A 21,120-nucleotide genomic window follows, 5' to 3' on the forward strand; every position below is an offset into this window, starting at 1 on the left:
TTAAAGATTTTTCTGATATGTTTCTACATTTTTACATTTGCACTTATAAAAATTTGAAAATTATTTTTTTGATTTTCGTAGAAACACATAGATAAAATTGTAAATAGTTCACAAGTTATTTTTAGGAAATATAAATTCCAACCTTAATTCTTGTGTACAATTTTTTAACTTAATGTTAATAAGATTAATTAATATATTTGCATTTATATTTTATGTTAAAATTTCTAATATTTTACGTAAATATCAATAAACAAAATTTAATATTTTATTCATGTGTTCTAATTTTTTATTTTACCCAAAAGTGCGTATATAGATTTAAAGTTAACAATAAAACAACATGCAATAAAAATTTATAGTTAACACTTACCTCATCAAGATATATAAATAAATCACTAAACACAGAATCGATATCTAAAATATTTTGCAAGCTATTCTATACATTTCCTTTCAAAGTATTTATATTAATAAACAATTTCAATAATTGTTTAGTATAATTAGCACATAATAAATATTTATTAATCAACGATAATAATGTAAAAAATAAACATTTAACATGGAGAAAATTAATCATAATTTATATTTTTATATGAACTTGCATCTTTTATCCGAAGACTTCTCGTCTTCTGGTGACAAGTTCTTCTCAAGGAGTGCACCAGTGTCACTTTGATCTACTTCTCTTATATTTTATTATTATAAACAAAACAAAAAGAATCATAAAATTATCGCTTCGTTATGAGCCCACGATCTATAACGAATTGTTCGCAAACTTCGAAAAGAAATCGAATGATCGCACAAAACCAACGCATAAAAATTCTGTGTTATTCTTGTTGGATAACTATTGCAATTCTAAATAAAAATGGTTTCGATAGCCCATTTTATCAAAACTTGAATCACTCGAAAAATTGAAATTATTTTTCATTGGGAAATGGTAAGTTTTATTCAGGTTGACAAATTGACATTATATATTTAACATTGGTTTGGTGTGGGGTTATTTTCAATTATTTCCTAAAATACAAACTATGGTATGGATAGAAAAACTCTGACTCAGAAGTATTTTTAAGATACGTTTATTATCACTATATTGATAATTTGTACATTAAAAAAAAAACTTGTAATAATTATATTGGTAAAATTATAGTAAATCGAATATAAATTTAGCTATCACACAACTATTATAAACAAAATATACTAAATTTTGCTTAAAATTTACAATACGTCAACAATAATACAACAGGCCTCATAAATAAAGGTCAAGGTTTCACTTAATTAGAAAATTTTAAGCAATAAAGTTAATAGAATAGTATCTAAAATATTTAAATTGCTTGTTTATGCAGTAAAATTTAAAATTCACTTTTTTTTTAGACGCTCTTTATCGAACGCGTCTTCTTATCTATCATTGAAACGACTAAAAATTCATTATTATTTTATAAAAAAATAATGAATATATTTTATTTACAAATATCTTACAACGTTCCGTTTGCATTTGTATACTGTGTCCAGTCGATGTTAAAATTTTTAATTTATATATTACGATAAATGTAAATTATCGCCGATTGCATGGAAAGAAATTCCGAATTGATCCCAACTTTCATGTTACAAAATTCAATTTTTTTCTTTTAAACATTTTTATATCATTCTGAAGAACGAACAGGTCGGTTAAATTATTTTCTCCTCTAATATTTCTTGGCGAAATATGTCTATAACAAGGGGGCATTAGTAGATTGGCAGTTTTTATGCTATTTGATTCACTGTTATAAATTAATATATTGTATTGAGAAAATTACTAATGACGTCAAGCAGTCAATATGGCAGTTATAAGCTGGCTTTAATAGTAAAAAAAAACAGTAGTGGTCTATGAAATGGCGAGACCATTAAAAGAGCGGGCTATTTTATATTAGACAGTTCATTCAGATATTTTAATAGTTGTTGTAATTTACTATGGTTTCGTAATATCCAAATATTTATTCTACGCCTGCTGAAACAAAGTTTAATCCTGTTATCATAGTTATTTTAAGCCATTGGTTGTCGCATAACAAAATGATTATCCTAATAATAAATTGTAAATATAATGCCTGTTTTCCATGGTTACATAATATATATATCAACGTAAGATTGTAAATCGAATATAAATTACTTTAAACTAGCGCTAATTCAACACTTTTTAACGAAAATCAACTCTTTATGATTAGTTGGTCTGGGTCGAGTTAGCACGGCTTGGGGTGGTTTTTGGTCCTTTTTTGGAAGTCAAATTTACAATTTTACTGGTTAGTTTATAATCTGACGGAAATTAAATATTACGGTGACATATATAATTGACATAGCTGCTTTATTTTCAATAAAGTTTTTCTATGTTATCACATAAAATGAAATTTCCATTCCAGATAACTTCAGACAGATTGATAGCTAATTGATACATGAACTCAATTTTGTTGCTATAATTTACCGACCCGTGTTTTAAATTCATGATTATAAACTTACGCTACAGCATATAAGGCAGTTTTATTTAGTAAACAGCCCTTCTAAAATATTAAGCATATTCAAGAATAAGATCTAAGAAACTTTATAGTCTGCGTATATACATTTTGGCAATTCATTTTAACAAGTGCGGAAATTTGAACGGTTGTTGAAAAAGTCGCGCCTAATAACTTTTTCCTCTACAAAAATCTAATGAACGGACGAACGGATAGTTCTATTTCAGAGCCCCCGCCTATGAAATTTATCGAATAGGAAGCAACAAAACAGACTCGTTCTTAAAAACAGCATCCCAAATTTCTGTCATTGTTAAAATAAGTTGCCAAAATATAACCTGTCCATAGGTCTATTATTTATCTCAGTTTTACAATTGAGGAGCAAAACACGATATACAGTTTTTAATAACAGTCAACTTGCAATCGATATAAAAAACTTATCCCTCGAATTACAGTCTATTGCCTTCTTACTCAATTATTTCTTCAATTTATTATTAATAAAAAAATTCTCATATAGTAGAGCGTTGTTTCTTTTGTGGTTTTGTATCAATAGCATTTATAACACGATCTACGATCTCACACAGTTCCTCTTCTGTGTACGTATACATTAATTTACATTCACTTGTTGCAATTTTATTACTTGTAATATATTCAGCCGCATGTTGTAAACAAAATACTTCGTCATCTTGTATTTCAGTAACAAGTGATACATACAAATTACTTTTACAAACTTCACATAAATATTCACCATCCGTATCGGCTTTCTTCTTTTTCTTTTGCGATTGTGGTAAACGTTCATGAATTGTTACCCCTAATTGTCGTAATTTATCACGACCAACCGATTCTTTATCACGAATATTTTGTACACCAGATAAAATTCGTTTTAATATATCAACGGTACATCGAGTATCCACAGCCATACTTAATAATAAGCGTTCTAATGAAAACATAGATGGTTCACAACTTTCTTTTAATTCAGAAAATATTGATTCAGAATTTTCTAACCAACTTGTTTGAGCAAAAAATACACTTTCAGAGACTGTATAACCTGTACATAAACTTGATGTAAACGCATTCGGGAATATGACTATATATTGACCAGGTTCTTGAACAGTTCGACATAGCGAAACATTATTACTAACTAATAAACTTGGTGGTATCATTGCAGTATCAGATGGTAACCACACCGGTGTTTTTCGACATACATTTGGTATTAATTTATTTACAGTTTGTCGAAAAACTGTATTTAAAGATCCTGGAATACCATACCAAACTTTACTAGCGCCCGTATGTAAGTATTCGATCCATGGTAATCCATGTGGATCTCTGTACCAACAACAAGCACTAAATACCATACCAACATGCAATGTAGGTACTGTTACACCCATAATAGGGCCCATTGAACGTAGAATCGAGCCGGTATTATTAGTTAACACTTTTAAATTCCAAGGATGTCGAGCGAATGGACTACTTTTTGAACATACAAATCCATATCCATATCCACCAGAATCAATTGATCCAGAATGTACACATAAATGATTTGTACGCATATTTACATGTTTCCAAAATTCATGTTCTACTTCAGCTACAGTCGGTTCGTTTGTTTTAAACCACATTGCCATCGTATTACGTGCAATACGATAAAATGCACTTAGCGCCATACTACGACCACGTACTATACATTCAGCATCTTCGGCATCGTCAACAGAATCACCTTCAGAACTGAGATCGGTATCGTTTTCTTTGGTTTGTAGTTGTTCATTATTTGCTTTTTTCTGTTGTTTTTCCCAAGCTGCGTCTACTTCATTTAATAATTTTTGTCGTTCGGTAGTTGAAAGTGTATCATATGGTAATAAATATTTGCAATAAATATCATCTAATTTTGTAACTCGATCTTGAGCTGACTTTGGTATCCGCATTGATTCAGCAACACGTGGCCATTTCTTCTTTTCTATTACTTCTTTTAACCCACCTAATGATTGAACAGTTTGATACAATCGCGGTAAATCCACTTCCATTCCACCAATCTGCAAATAAATAAATGTTTTTTGATTCATTGAACATTGTTCCCATAGTTCTCATTTGGGTGATATTTAATATGAAATGAAAAGCTAACTGAAATAACTGCAGTGATTATTTGAGGCGTAAAAAAATTACTTTTGTGTTAAAAACATAAATATTTAAAAAAAACTTACCCAAGGTGCTTGATTCAATGTAATATTTTGAGTGGCTAAATATTTTTTTATCGCAGTTAATTCTCGGAAATTAGGCCCCCATCTATACAACATTTTATGCACATATTGGTTATAAGCGGTAAAGCGCATGTCATCGCTTACTTTACATTCTGGTTTAAATCCTTGTGGAGGAACTATTCGACATAAACCGAAACTTTCTGCCATTGGACGAATTTTATCAATGTATTCGAGAGGATCTTGAAATTCTTTTTCTGTCGGGTGAAATGTAGGTGCCTCAACAATTTGTGCTGGGCTCAATTGGCTGGGGAAAGTTGTTACTACCGCTGGTGATGGAGATTCTATTAAATTTCGAGGTCGAATTTTATTTGAACGCTTAATTACATGAGCGCTTGAAGAAGATGATGCACTAGGTGATGTTGGAATTGTTTTAAATCGATCAATTTTAATATCGTCACTAGAAAGTGAATGATCACTGGTCGAACGAACTTCGGTTTTCATCATAGGCTTAACTGCTTCAGAAGGTTTTGATCGAAATGGTTGGACTGTCCCTACTGGCGGATACATAGAAGATGCACGATTTTGTTGAGGCAATAAAGATTTATTTGCAAACACAGTTGCTTGATTCGGATTAGTAGGTTTTGTGACAAGTTTTGCTTGCATAATTACACGTTGATTTGGACCATTCGGTCCAGTCGTTCCTAATTTAACAGCAACACCTTGTATGACTTGTTGATCTGTGGATGATTGCTTTCCGGTTTGAAGAGGAATATAAAACAGATGTCCATCAGATTCATCACCCATATCAGGTGTTGTTGGACATTCTGAAGAAATACCCAAATTCTCATTTAAATTTCCAGTTAAATCAACTTGCACTGCAATAGAAGCACACTGATTTGAGCTATCATCAGCTCCGAGAGTTAAAGATAATTGTTGGTTATTTGAACTATTTTTTACATCATCGTGTCGAAATACTGTTGGTATACGGAATTTAGTTGATGTTAACTTCTTCGATTCATCTTCAGATGTAATTTTAGCAGCTTCATCTTCTGATTTGGAAGTTGTACTAGATGGACGTCGATAATGTCGCCGAAATGGTGTATTAATTGGCATTTCAGATTCAGCTTCGAAGGCATAAACACTACTTTCATTATCGGGAGAGAAAGCCGTTGCACTTGGGGTTTTCTCTTTCCTCTCTTTCATTTTATTAATAATTGGTCTTCTTTGTTGAAAAATTGGCCGTTTTTCAGGTGTTACTGTTTTATTATCGTCACTTAAATTTACAATTGATTCAGTTTTAATTTCTGATTCATTAAAATCGGGTTTATCATCAAATTTAAATATTGTTTCGGTGGAACTTGATTTTTTAATTGATTCTTTTTTAAGCTCTTCATCGGCATCATTTAACCATTTTTCAATTTGTTCGTTTGACATATTTACTTTTCCTTTACCAAAACGTCGCCCAATATCTTTACAAAGAAAATCAGATCCATTATCTAATGTAGTTGATCGAGTTGTGCTACAGCTGGGTAATAAATTAAAGTTAGAACTTTCATCAAACTCTTTTTTCTTTGTATTTTTCAAATCTTTTATCTTTCTCTCGTCGGTGTTATCTTTTTTACATATATTCTCTTCCTTTAGGCTGCTATTTGACCTTCGATCTTCCTTTAAACTAGCTAGTTGATCTTCCTTTATAATAGCTAGTTGATCTTCTTTTAAACTAGCATTTGATTTTCGATCTTTCTTATCTTCTTTCAAACTAGTATTTGATCTACGTTCGCTTTGATCTTCCTTTAAACTACCGCTTTCTGATTTTGCTTTCAATTTTTCATCAATCGATAATCGTTCGGTAATTGATTTTATTTTTGAATTACATTCAGACGTATCATTTTTTATTTTGCTTGCTAAAGGTTCTTCATCTGAATCACTAAAATTATCATTTTTAACGTCTTCGTCAACTTTAGCTGATGGCTCTGCTAATTGTATTTTCTTCGACTTAAGCGGCTCTTCTAATTGTATTTTCTTCAACTTAAGCGGCTCTCCTAATTGTATTTTCTTCGACTTAAGTGGGTCTTCTAATTGTATTTTCTTCGACTTAAGCGGCTCTTCTAACAGTATTTTTTTCGACTTAAGAGGTTCTTCTAATTGTATTTTCTTCGAATTTAGCGGCTCTTCTAATTGAATTTTCTTCGGCTTTAGTGGTTCTTCTAATAGTATTTTTTTCGAACTTATTGTCTCTTCTAATTGTATTTTCTTCGACTTGAGTGGTTCCTCTAATAGTTTTTTGTTTGACTTTAAGGCCTCTTCTATTTCTATTGATTTTTCTTTAGATTTAACTGATTCTTTATCGTCGTCTTTTTTTACAGCAGAATTAGCTTTCACTTCAAGTATTGCCAAAATTGGAACATCGCTATCTTCACTATCACTTTTTAAGGGAGTTACTGCTTTCTTAGCTTGAATTTTTTTCTTCTTTTCTTGAAGTTTTTTTAATGCAATATTTTTTTTCTTTAATTCCGTTTTTACAACTTCTTGCCTTCGTAATCTCATCGGTGTTTTTTGCATTTTCTTCGAATTATTCTTCATTACAACTAATCTTCTTGGTCGCTCTGGTAAATTTCGAGTTGATTCACCAGATTTAACATTTAATTCCTTTTTTTGAAGACGTTTTGGTCTAGCGATTTGAATTTGTTTTAAATTAGTCGATTTTTTAGCTACTAAAGTCTTCTTATTACGACGTAAACGAAGAATTGGTTTTTCTTTTTCATTTTTCATCTCAGTTTTCGATTTTAATGAGTTATTATCTATACTATTTCTTGTCACAATTTTACTTGCACCCTTATTTTGGGCTTTAATTTCATTTTCACGTTGTACAGCACGTTTTACGTTTGGTAACTCTGGGAAACTATCAATTGACAATGTTTCGTCATCTGCCTCATTTTCTAGCACCGATAATTTTCTTCCTAACATTTCCATATACAATGCAGCAGCCTCTTTGGTTTTTCGAGTTGGACGCTGAGATATTTTTGGTGTTGATTTATTTGATCTAGTAAAACGTCCTGTTTGAGAGTTACTTTGTAATATGACCTTTTTGGTATTTTTTGATTTAACTGGAAGAACAGGAATTTTCTTTGTGACAATTTTGGATAATTTTTTAACTGATTTTATAGATTTAGTTGGTTTTACAACAGTTTTTACTAGAGGTTGATTATCATCCGAAGAAAATTCAGATGATGTATCTGTTTTTTTGATTGGGAGTGGTTGTGGTTTTACTATAATTTTCTTTTTTGGAGATAAAACTTTTGGTTGAATTATTTTTCCACCACTACGTAATCTCATATTGCGTTTAACAACGACCGAACGTTTGGGTGTTTTTGGTAGTGATGTAACGATCGGAACCTTGCTTTTAGTTTTTACTGATAGTTTTCTTTTATCATTTTTCTTGGTTGACTTCCCAACAGCTTTACCGGACGATCTTGTTCTCATAAAAGTTCCACCATCATCGTTAATTTTACTGATTGCAATTGCCCTCATTTTCGCCATTCTTTGATTTTGATATTTCCTTCGTAATGCTTGCACTGTTAACGCATGTCGCCGTTTATGGTCCATACGTGTTTGAATAAAAGGATCGGCTCGTTTTCGTACACCAAATGCTACGAAAGGACGATCAGCAGGTTGATTAGGGCTTACAGCTGTTGCTGTTAGTTCAGAACCTTTTTCAGTCTCAGTTTTAACATCATTCTCAGTTGTTTCTGTATGAGATGTTATGGAATTAAAAAAATCCAAGCTTGGCGGAAGAATGGCTGTCCCACGAAAACATAGAAACGTTAAAAAATCTTCAGTATTCGGACGTTTCGATGGTAATAATTCTGTGGGGACCGCATCACTTGGCTTTGGTTTTTCTTTTTCAATTTCTTTAAATTGCGTTATAACTGGTGGAATTAATGCAGCTCCTTGTGCAAACTTACGTTGTGCATGAACCTTTGTCCTAATAAGCAAAACGAAATCATGAATTAAAACTTCAAGTTTCAAACAATATAATGCTTAAATTAATTTCCAAATGAAAATTTGGTTAAAATTATTACAAAATAAATACCTTTTTGGGCTATCTGATAAACTATCGATACTATTATTTCCACTTCGACGTTTTCTTCGACTTTCACTTTTACTTATCGGCATTTTTAAGGTTATAAAATTAATAAAAATATTAAAATTAAAGTATTTTCAAAAATAAAAATATATTAAAATTATTAATTATATTTTCTTATACTAATATTTATCACTTTTCACATTTCACATAATGAATTTTTACTTAATTAATTTGTTAACAAAATTAATTTGTTTCACGGATTATAATTATGTTTACATTCAAACAAAAAAGCCATTTTGCGTTTGTAAAACTCGAAAAAAAGTTTAGAGCTTTGAAGATCCTTTGTTGTTGAAATTTATTTTAATTAAAATTATTAGAATCTGTCTCACTTTTTTACCCACCTTTCCTTGATTATTAGTAAAAGATAGAAGAATTATGTTTATAGTATGCAAAATGTAAATAGAAATTGATAGCGAAGCGAAAAACTTAACCTATATTTTCGTAAACTTTCTGATTCGAAAATATTAAAAAATGGTAGTAAGTTAATTTTATTTAAACAATTTTTTTTTAAGTTTTGCTTAAGTTAAAAATTATTTTTCATTATATTTAGGAATTCAAATTAAAAAATGAAATTAGTCAAGCATGCCGAACCGCAGAAGATTTTACAAAATTGTATTACGAAAGTATTGATAAGCGAAGGCATGTAAGTATTTTTGAAATTATTTATTATTTTAATGATTGATTTCAAATTAATGTTTATTTTTTTCAGTTGATGTCCAAGTTATATCTAGATACTGGAATTTTAGTATGGAATGGAAATGGTACTAGTGGAAATGATCAAATTCAAAAGTTTTTGATGGAATTGCCAACAACAGATCATACTTTAAACACATTGGACGCTCAACCTATTATTGGTAAGCTAATTATTTTTATAATAAACCAAGAGCCAAGCCTGCTAAATTTTGGTCGTAAGTTGTATTTCTGAAAATAATTTACACGAATAGACTATTTGGTAAACACTTAAAATTGAATTTCCGTAAATGACTCTGAGAGCTATACCGTTTCCTGTCTAAACATATTCGGTTATCATCTCTCCTAACTAGATCGATAAATCCAAAGAAATCGAAAATTTGACTAAATCTTCCAAGCTCAGTTGTTAATTTTTGTCTTTCGTTATCAAAATGGCAAAAATTAACCTTAAAAAAAGCTGCATTAACACGGCTTAGTAACATAAGATTTTACAAAAATGTCATTTTATCTACATGCAATTAGTGTCATACAAACATTTCTAGAGTAAGGCATGTTTGGGCAAATACGTACTGATTTTTCCAAAAATAATACTTTTAACGATGATTTCCGGAGTGATTAGCTCAGCGAATATCGGGTTAGATAGTATTAGATGCTTCATTTGCCCTATTAACTCGAATTTCAACGATGATTTCCGGATGAGTTTTATCCCGGCGAATATCATTTTAGATTGCTCTAGATGCTTTATTGACCCTTTTAACTTTTTATCAACTCCTCAGAAATTAACGCCTACACTAACTCTTCATTGCGTCAATTATCAAGATACTAATTCATAATTTTCAAGTTTTCCGGCCTACGTTGGAGAAATTAAATTCTTGATTAATTTTCAAAGCAAATTATCCATTTTTATTACAGATTCGGCTGTAGCAGGTCAATTAACATTTTTAATACAAGTCAGTGGAAATGTAAAATTTCAAGACAAACAACCAAAATCATTTCAACAAAATTTTATGATAACTGCTCAAGGTGATAAATGGAAGATTGTGAGTGATTGTTTCCGATTACAAGAACCAATATCTTGACCAGAAGAAGAAGAACACTAAAATGATTATTTGATATAGTTTTTATTTAAATTCATTCGTATGGTATTATTATATTAAATTTTTCATATAAAAACTTAAGAAATAAACAATTTTTTTTTTTGCAATTAAAAATAAATATCAGCCTTTTACATATAATTCCAAAAATTTATTTTTCCCATCCTAGTTAAAATATAATATTCAGTCAATTGTTTTTTGTATTTTTTTTTTTATATATGTATAGGGATGGAAAATACAGCGTAAAAAGTGGTGTACATTTATGATAATGAATATATATTTATGATTACGTTAATTTTCTTTTTTTTTTTTTGAACAAATTGCATTACCCATAACTTTTTCCTGTTTAATAATTAGCATACTTTGATTAAATACAATCAATACGCGTAGCGTATCGCCTAATCAATTTATAATCAAAAAGAATACAACGATAATTACATATACATATTCCATAGATCTTTTCTGCCACTATTTGTAAAATCTACTCCATAAATACGTCCGCACACATTTGGTCACGGTAACCAAAATGAAGCTACATTTGCTTACTGTCGCGACCAAGACTTAAATTAACATCACTCCTGATTTATTACTATAGAGATCTAACAGCGTAATTGAGGTAAAACCTAAAGTTTAAACTAATTACAAATTCTTTTTAAATTGACTTCCCTTCAATAGCCAATCAGAAACTATGTTAGTTGCCGCGAAAGCAATCAAATGTAGCTTTTGTTTGTTAATGGCTTGCTGCAACATGACATACCAAAGAAGGACTTGCCAATATTATTCTGGGCAGTAACGGAAATGTTAAAAATGGAACAGTATATACGAAAATATCAAACAAAATAATATCTTTAACGTAAGTTTTACATCGCTACATAACAACCGCTAACGCCACATCGTTCTTCGAAAACCCTTGCTTTAAAAACGGACTTTCTTATAAAACTAAAGCTAGTGTTATTTTGTTTTTTCTACTAAAATAGTCTGAATTAATGATGTTTTTAATATTTCTAGATCGCTGTGATAGAGAACTATCAGTTTATGACCGAAAGAAATACTACTCAAATTACAGACCGTCTCTCACAGTTAAGTTAAAATTAAGTACAAAGTAATTGGTTAATTCATGCCGGCTATATTTATTCTCTTTTTCGAAACATCTCGGAGGAGACAGATTACTATTCTAAAGGTACATAACCAAATTCCAAAGTCATATTGGAATTCCTTCCGCTGAACCACCCCTAAATACGCGGTACCTCGAATTATTTAGAATTTATAACTCTAACAAAATGTTATTTCCCTGCGAGGTATTATTTATAGTACAAGTCGTAGTTAGTAATAATATATACTTGAAAATCGCGCCTTTCTAAGTCGAAATTTTAGTAATTAAATTCTCTGTATTTCGAACTTCTTAAGTCGAAAACTCATGAACAAAAATTTACATTTCCCTTGACAATCGAGTTATCGAGGTTTCACTGTACATAGAAATAAATGTCAAACGGTACTGATCGTAGAACTTGCATTAGGAAAAGAACGCAAGCTAGTTTGTTTAGATCTAAAATAACTAAAAATTATATTTTAATGATAAATGTAACTTTACACTTTGTTACAAAATCTCGTTTCCATCCCATATATAGTAATTGTTTGAATGCAACTTGTTCGTATACCCATACACGCCAAATAATTCTCAAATATTACATCACATTACAAAATGATTTCTCTAAAGGGGCAACATTTTACGAAAATTGATTAAAACGTAACAATCCTCGTTTATTTGGCGTTGTATATTCTACTAAATATATAATATAATAAATTATTATAAAAGTTATCTTTTAAACAGTAAAAATGTTGTAAGAAAGCGTATTTAGTTTTCAAAACGTTCAAAAACAATTGCACTAACGTTAATTATTTCACACTATTAAATAGTTAAATAAAAAATTAGCACATATTTAATACATATGCTTTGACTATAAAAAAATACCTTAATAAGATTGTGTAACAATTTATTATGGCATAAAAATGTTAAGTTCGCCATTTTATCAATTAACACATGAATTTTTAATTCAATATTTAGGAAAAAATTCATATACATTCATTTTTTCTTTTCTGTGTATCATCAAATCAACAGATTAAATTAACCAAGACTCTTCCGTTTTCCAGAAAAGTATATTTTTCCGTTTTAAGCTTTAATAATATTAAAGCCAATTACACATGGTTTAATACTATTGCTAAAATAATTTATAAATTAGCTCTTAGTAACTGATCGAATGCAAAGATATTAAAAACAACCGCAATTTAATGTAAGTTTAAATAATCATTGAGTTAAAATTTCAGCTTCATATTTTTTAGTGAATATGGTGTTTTTTTGGTTTCCGTTTATGAATCAGGAGAAACGTGGCAAATTCAGAAGTTAATGTTATTCATGAAGTTAAAATTGAAATGATGTTTCTACTTTTTTTAGTTCAAGTTATGATCTCTAAAACAAATGAAAATCGGATATTTTGAAATTGCTTTTCAATCCTCTACGTCAGATATTAAAATACTAGCTGACATAGAGGATGCTTTCTAGAAGGAAGCACAATATGGCAATGTGCTTTGCACCAGATAAAAAACACAATTTAAAGGTAAAGCCAATCACAGAGATAATTGCCTTCTTGTATTTCTTCTTGTTTTTATATCACTTCCTTTTTATCATATTCTCCTATATTGCTGGTCGCATAGCATACGAGCGGGGGAGAAAAACCAAGTTATATCTTTCTTAATTTTCGTTCTATTAATATGTGTCAAAAATTGCCTTATATTGGCAGTTATGAGTGATACTTAAAATATTTAATGATTTGAAATAATAATAGTATGACATTCAAGGCACATACAATTAAAATTATTCAGATAAAATTGAAAATTCTGGGAAAAGTTAATTTTATACAAGATTCCTTATGAATTCGGAAAAATTATTTTTGCTTCGATCAAACATCGGTTTCATTTGTTTATTTAACAATTTATATAAAAAAAAAAAAAAAAAAATTGAACACTTATTTACATTTTCGCTTATAAAATCTGAAGAAAAAAACCTTCGCTTTTTTTATAAACAAATGAAACCGATATCTGATCGAAGCAAAACTATTTTTGTTTCGAATTATTAAGGAAATTTTGCGTAAACTAAATTTGTTAACGATTTTTTCAATTTTGTCTCAAAAATTTTAATCATATGAGTCTGGGATACCGGACTATAATTTCTACAATCAAGTATTAAGTACTGCATATGTAATAGGGATTAAAAATGATCTAAGAATATTCTTCTTTCTCATGTGCTATTATAAAAAGAATTATTTTTGTCAACAAATTAAATTAAGAAAATCGATTTGATTTACATCAAAGAAAAATAAAGATATCACATAACACGTTTAAAGCCTGTATTGAAAACTAAAACTGCGGGATATATTATATAATTGATATAGATTTTGATCAGAATCAATTTTATAATAAAACAAATCACTGCTCCTCTAATTGTGGTTGCTCATTTTCTAAATATCCTCCAATAGCTCCTTCCTCTTGTTCGGGGCCCGCTAATGGCAAAGGCAAAGGTTCCGGTAAATTAACGTTCATCACCGATATTGGATTACCAACTGAATCAAACTCAAGTACTGGATCTGCAGTAGCTTCGGCTAAATTTGTTACCGATTTGGATTTCACACATTGAAAGTCTACATGCCGACTTTTCGCTTCCTCTTTTTCCCAAGACATATGAATAAATGGCCGTTGAACATAGTTATAAATAACTTCAGCCCGACCACCGGGTCGTTTTTTGATTTTTTCTTTGTATGTTGGATAGCCTTCAATTCCAAGACGTATTTTTTTCAAACCTCTTTCTTTCATTACTTGCTTAGCAACATCTCGGTTTTCAATGTACTTGAAAAATCTGTACATGGCAGTGCTGTTAACGGCTGTAAAAAATATTAATTTGGTGTTTATAATTTCAATATATTTTCTTATCATTTAAGGTTGCCTTGACACGAAAACTTAAAGAAAACGAAAATTAGTGTATAAATTTTTGAAGAGGCAGAGGAAGATCACTCTATGAAAGGAAAAAGATATTTGGACAAGTGGCCTCTCCCCTACCCCATACTTCTTATTAATTATAAAACTAAATCTCTAGCCAAGGCAACTTTAAAATTATGTCAAATATGATTATATAATTACTTTGAGAATATTCTTCGCCCATTTGTGGTGGATATTCTTCATCCCAATCTACAACATCATCATCAAGAAGTACTACAACATGACACTCACGATCACCTCGTTGGGCCGATATCACCATTAATGGTAAGATAAGATCTTCTAGAAATACTTCAAACTGACATCGGGCACCTTCATTTGAAAGTTCATGTAGCAGTCCACCTGTTTAGAAAAGTAATATTTACTGTAGGAAATGATATTTAGCATGTAAAATATATTCTTAATACTAACGTAAATTTTGGCAACGAACTGTGTGTGCATCAAAAGGCACAAGCAAATAATCACAAGCCTCTCGCAATTCTTGAACAGAAACCGTTGGTGGGCAACGAATTAATCCACCCTTGTAATATTCTAAAATAGCTCTAAATACCATTGCTGAAATCCCTTCTGCAACCTCATATTCACCACGTTCATTTGGGTGAGCGAATTCCAATCCCGAGCTAAACATACGTCCCAGCATTGTATTGGGATGTGCAGTGAACAATGCTGGGTCTACCACAAATCGAGTATTGTCAACAACCAATGTAACTCGTTCCTCACTTACACCAACTTGTTGTAATGCCACATTAGAACTGCTTCCAGATGCTGTTATCGTATTCGCATGATTTGTATCTCTATTCGGTCCATGTGAATTCATTGGATTTTTAGTCGGAACCAAGGATGTGCAGTGTAAACGAGACCTGAAAACAAACAAAAATACTGTTACTTTTAAGATTTCTTTACTCATTTATTCTTTTGACATTGATCAATTGAATTGATTACGATTTAATTTTAGTCAATTACTTCTCTAAGGAACAAATTCATCGTCAAAAGAGACAGGCCAGCATCCTCCCTAAAGACTAAAAAAAAATTAACAAAATATAAGTTATGTATTGTCCAAATTATAATTTCCGCCCAAAAGGTCACCTTTCGTGACGGGATTCCGGCTACAACTATAAATTTTATCTGTCCGCCATTCTAACACAACAACCTCCCCGCGAACAGGCTGGCGATGCCCTTCCTGAATAATTACTTAAAGATTACGGGCGAAGTTAATTTTTGCCCCAAGAAGAAGTCAATCTATTTTTTATTTTTATTTTTCAACCAGATTTTTGCATGACTTTATGAATATTTATTAATAGAGATTTCCTGTGAATATACAAAAAAATCGAATCCGAAAATATACCAATATTTCGCGACGAATAAAAACTTATGATGTTCTCCTGAAGGAATATAATTTGAACAGGCATATATTAAAACTTTTAATTAAATTTGCAACAGCCCGTAGACTGGTAGGTATACAATTATTACCATAAGTATAAATACACTCACCGGCACAGAATTTCGCTCAAGTAAATTTACCAAAACAATTAACGTAATTTCAGATACCTATTTCGCGAAAAATGATTCGTTATTGGCTGTAAACAACACATTCGAAAATGTGCACTTTCAATTTTTTGAAAATACCTCAAAAATTATTACCTATCAACAAGGCGATAGCGCCTTAACTCGCAAGGTCACTGAACCGGTCAGTTTAAATAAAAAAGTATCAACTTCGCTTTGATAGTAAAAATAACTCTTTCAAAAACGCTCGTACGACAAAAAACCAAATAGTACTTTTTTGGAAAGAAAAAAACTTGCCAATAGCGAAAACGGTTGATAATAATTTTTGAGCTACATTTCCAAAAAAGCTAAAAGTGCACACTTTCGAATGCTTGGTATACGACCAAGATCGAAACGTTTTTTGTGAATATCAGAAATTACGTTAATTTTTGGATAATTCTATTTGAATGAAATTATATGCCGGTGAGTGTAGTAACCGCTCTTAAATTAAAATAAATAAATGTTATTTACATAATCCAATTGAAAGTGATTAATACAGTACTGAGTACCGAGTACACAGTATACATTTGTTATCACCTTTAGCTATATTATATTAATAAAATTTACAATATTATATTTGCTCTATATTTATTTAATAATATAAAATTAACATGGATATAGATATAGAAGAGAGGTTCAAGCCACCGCGTTAACTTCCGCATTATTTTTACATGCCGCGCAAATTACATACTTCTACTAGACAAGAACTTGTTCAGCTTTTTTTCATATACAGTATGTTAAGTTACCAAAAAGACAAAAGTAAATTGTTTTTTCACCTTACAACAAAAAGTAGTTGAAGTTGCAAAAAAGGAGAGAGGGAAGGAGCTTTGAGGAAACGTGACGTTCGGAGTCCGTTGCCGATTTCATTGTAATTATTTTCTTTACTTGTTCGTGTTTTGTAAATTTTTGATGGTTTATTTGCTCCGTGCATGTTTTTTATTTCAGAGTTACCATAGTAACGATACAATTATTAATAAAAGTGTATGGATGGACATAAAAGTCTATGGATTGTATATATGGTTTACATTGAAAATTTAAGACAATTTTTCTAACAAAATTTAAAATTAGTAATTATGTTAATTTCTTGCCTGTCTCTTATTTATACAATTTCTAATGCAACAAGTTTAATTAATTGTAATTTGCCAATAATTTTAATTTAACATTTTCTATATCATTTACAAGAACTTTAACGCCAAAGTTATCCATTAGGAACGCTAAACCAATAGGGGGTCAAACACCCAACGAATAAAAGTTCTAGAAATTATTATATTGAAATCTTATATATTATTTCTCTAGCTTCTTTTTTCCTGTCCACGCGAGTACGTTTCCTTTATCAAATTTCATGATTTACCGTCCATTTTCAAGCTTATCGTGGATTGATAAGAATTAAGCTGTAGTCATATCGAAGTTTGGTATAATGGCAACCTTACTTTTTGGACAAGTAAAGAAGAATGACTTTTTATTGTGATTAAAAAAATTTGTCCTCTTCGTAAATCGATCATTGGACATACTGTATATTTTTTTTTAAATGAGTATTTTTAAGTTTTAAATGAAAATAGGTGAAAATTTTCAGCCTTTTATCTTGAACTATTTGAATATAAATTAAGAGTTGCCGTGTATTTTTAGTTATTTTAATTAGATAATACATACACATGTTAATTAAATAAAGTGTACATTAATAATAATTAGTTAAAATTTATTATAATCATTGCACACAAAATTATAAAACAAATCATTTAATATTGTAATTTTTTGTTTTATTTAAAAAATATATTTTATGATAAGATAATGAATTAAATGTTTGTAATAGTGAAAAAAAACGTAATAAAATTTATATTGTAATAATGTTAAAATATGCAAATTTCACAATTTTATGTCATAAATTACATTTTTTACGCACTAATACAATAATTCTGACTACTTTATTGTTTTTATGCTTGTAGTAATCATCCATTAAAAGGACTCTGCAGTGTAGTTATGACCTATAGTCTAGTACATTTACGAAAATCGAAGAGGTGTTAACTAAAAATTTGTTGACTCTAGATTTTTTTAGTCATTCATTCAATAGGGGGTTGTTGGGAGACCTTATATCTGATTTTGTGTACTCGCGAAACTAGCCCTTTCGCCGCCCTCTTGGAAAATGACTTTTTTACGTTTTGGTCCATATCTTGCAATCTATTCATTAAAATTTGATGATTTTCGGAAACTAAAACTAGACACATTCATTCTCCCCGACAATAAGAAGACCTGAATTTTACCGGTTTTTATATTCAAGTCCGTTTTCGAAGAACTGTATAAAATATATCTGAGGAAGATCGTAGAAAAATTTTGAACATGATGTGTACACAAAAAATCGAGGACATTTCAAAAACAAAGTTTTAACGTTTGAACTGATTACGCGTTAAATGGAGTGTTCTCAATTTGATGTTTTTTTCTGTAATTAAGACTTCTAATCACAAAATACTATGATACGCTTCATTTATCCTACTTTTGATTTCGAAATTTTTCTTATTTCTTAGGGCTCCGTACCAAAATTATAAAATATGAAGCCTTTATGGTGAGATATTACATCTATTAATGTTGTTTATCTCAGAGCCACTATATTACGTATTTACGGTGACGTAGAAGTTAAATTCAGCACAATTGTAGAAATCGAAGCTGTGACAGATTTGCACTTTGAACATTCAGACTTTGAGCGAAGCATATAACAGAAAAATCCACATAATCTAATACCCTGTCCACAGTCGGTACACTCGAGTGGCTGGTGGACTAAAGCGGCGAATTTTAAATTTTTCTACAGAAAATCGAATATTGTATTTTATAACGTTGCCTAAATTCTGAAATTCTCAAAATTACAAACGAAAATTAACGAAGCCCTGTCTCGTTGATGGTACAGCGGATTTAAAAACTGCAAAGGAATTAGAATTTTATCCTTTATATCGCTCTGCTTTTTCAATACAATATACAATATGTGTAGGGGCACTCGAGCAGTACCCACCAATTTTTATACCAATATGAAAATCCCAATATAATTCAATAGCTTTTGATGATAAAATAAAAGATATTCATTCTAGAAAAGCATGTAGCGAAAGGTGTTCTCTGTATAGTTAGAGTTAACACCGACCTTTGAAATGAAAAATTCCAAATTTTAACTTGATTATTTTCAATAATATTATTTTTTATCTTAAAACAATGTTCATTGATATCAAAATACACCACTTACTTTGTAAACAGTTTTAAAATAATGTTTGAGAATAAATCACAATTTAAAAGAACTTGAAGAAAAACAAACTAAAAACTTAATGAAGTGATTTAACGTATTTACAAAACAAAATGGTCATATTAACAAAAAAAACAACTAATAATAATACAATGACATATTAAAAATATATCTTTTGCTTTTATCTAAAATAACAAATACAATTTAACTGTTTAAACAATGAACTGCACAAAATGTGAATAGACCATGTGTGTTGTATGACTCTAGTATGTATCTAGTCCATGTGAGAAAATGCAATTTTAATTACCTAGATTATAGAATAATAAATTATGTATGTAAATAGTTGCCAAATAATATCTCATGAAATATATATATTGTGGGTACTTATTATTAAATATATAATATATTTTTTTTAATTGTAAAGAATCTATGATATTCAAATGTCATTGTCCTGTAAATAAACTCATTTTAAAAGGATCATATATTTCATACCTCATACGATTTTTAAATACTCTTCGTCTACGATCATCTGTTTCCAAATATTCTTCGGTGTCACTGCTTGAATCTCTTTCATAAGTATGTCTTTCTTTGGGTCCTGACATTGTATTATAATTTCGATGATTCCAAATACGTAAACACGGAACAAAGGAATACAAATATAGGCCACAACACCAATTATTTTGATCGTATATTGTGCCAATATAAAACATATAACGTCTAAAAATAGTGAATTACATAAAAAATATTGATTACTTAATTGAAGAGACGTTGAACACTTCACACACTTTTTTTTGACATTTAACTGGTTACGAATTACTGATTTTATTATTACAGAACACCAACGAACATATTTCCCATAATCATTTTTTTATATTATTATTGCGCGGCGGGATATTTAAATATAATTCTTTTAGGTAAAATGGATGTTATTTAAAACGACGAAATACGTTTATAATTTTAATAAAATGATTTTGTTTAAATAATTAAGCTAATTTTAGAAATGCATTCACTTATTACGTTTTCTATTATGATTGTGTTGTGGTTTCTGATTATTATTATTATATCTTATTGAAGAAAAGAATTACGAAAATAGCTTAAATTCGATTAAAATTAATTTTTGTCTTTTTTATACATGAAAACTAAATTTTTACTTTTTGTTCACAAGGAATATACAGCAGCTGAATTTAATATATCTCTGACATATATGCCTATAACAGAGGCCACCCACAGCAATCCATATATATTGATCTATATATACAATGTATCTGTGTGTGGAGTCGGTTACTTTGTTCTTATCTAAGCGACGACAATGTGATCAATTCTATCGCCCCATAATTGCTCCCACTACCACTGTCTGGATTCGAACCCGCAACCTAAGTCTAAGTAGGCTCGCATTCATTCACTCGCATATCTAAATAAAGATATTTTATGCAAATACGGTGGTAAATGATTGTCCACGTAATATCAGTCAAAAAATTAAGTTTACAAGCTTTCCAAGTTTTGATATTTTTATTAAAATTGACCATTTTTTAGGTAACCCATTAAAGGGATATTTGTTAATATTTTATATTTCATAAAAAATAACTTTCATTGGGTAAACAGGTAGATTTTTTAATATTTATTTGTGAATTCAAATTCATGCCAAAAATGTATCAGAAAGGGGATAAAGCAAAATGATAATCAAAATCGTCCATTCTTTACAGATTAATTAAAAAAATCT

General features: G+C 29.9%; 3 protein-coding genes across 4 annotated transcripts; 1 reads left to right on the plus strand and 2 right to left on the minus strand.

Annotated features, from left to right (window-relative positions):
* Positions 1 to 1,476: 1,476 nt before the first annotated feature.
* LOC123294615 (protein Jumonji) lies at positions 1,477 to 8,916 on the minus strand. Its single transcript, XM_044875701.1, has 3 exons — positions 8,754 to 8,916; positions 4,664 to 8,645; positions 1,477 to 4,495 (listed from the first exon to the last, which is right to left on the minus strand). The coding sequence occupies exons 1-3, from the start codon at positions 8,834 to 8,836 to the stop codon at positions 2,978 to 2,980; spliced, it is 5,583 nt and encodes a 1,860-aa protein (XP_044731636.1). The 5' UTR covers positions 8,837 to 8,916; the 3' UTR covers positions 1,477 to 2,977.
* A 265-nt stretch (positions 8,917 to 9,181) lies between these two features.
* On the plus strand, positions 9,182 to 10,655 carry LOC123296389 (NTF2-related export protein). Of its 2 annotated transcripts, none has more exons than XM_044877851.1 (4): positions 9,182 to 9,284; positions 9,358 to 9,450; positions 9,517 to 9,661; positions 10,410 to 10,655. In XM_044877851.1, exons 1-4 carry the CDS (start codon positions 9,279 to 9,281, stop codon positions 10,574 to 10,576), a joined length of 411 nt encoding a protein of 136 aa, XP_044733786.1. In that variant the 5' UTR covers positions 9,182 to 9,278; the 3' UTR covers positions 10,577 to 10,655. The 2 variants fall into 2 exon arrangements, with proteins under 2 accessions (XP_044733786.1, XP_044733787.1); XM_044877852.1 differs by having other exon boundaries at positions 9,199 to 9,281.
* A 3,159-nt stretch (positions 10,656 to 13,814) lies between these two features.
* Positions 13,815 to 20,218, minus strand: LOC123295192 (BTB/POZ domain-containing protein 10). Its single transcript, XM_044876441.1, has 4 exons — positions 19,893 to 20,218; positions 15,050 to 15,498; positions 14,783 to 14,980; positions 13,815 to 14,526 (listed from the first exon to the last, which is right to left on the minus strand). The coding sequence occupies exons 1-4, from the start codon at positions 20,108 to 20,110 to the stop codon at positions 14,075 to 14,077; spliced, it is 1,317 nt and encodes a 438-aa protein (XP_044732376.1). The 5' UTR covers positions 20,111 to 20,218; the 3' UTR covers positions 13,815 to 14,074.
* Between the last annotated feature and the right edge of the window lie 902 nt (positions 20,219 to 21,120).

The sequence above is a fragment of the Chrysoperla carnea genome, chromosome 3 (assembly GCF_905475395.1).
Source record: "Chrysoperla carnea chromosome 3, inChrCarn1.1, whole genome shotgun sequence".
In the NCBI taxonomy this organism is placed as follows: Eukaryota; Metazoa; Arthropoda; class Insecta; order Neuroptera; family Chrysopidae; genus Chrysoperla; species Chrysoperla carnea.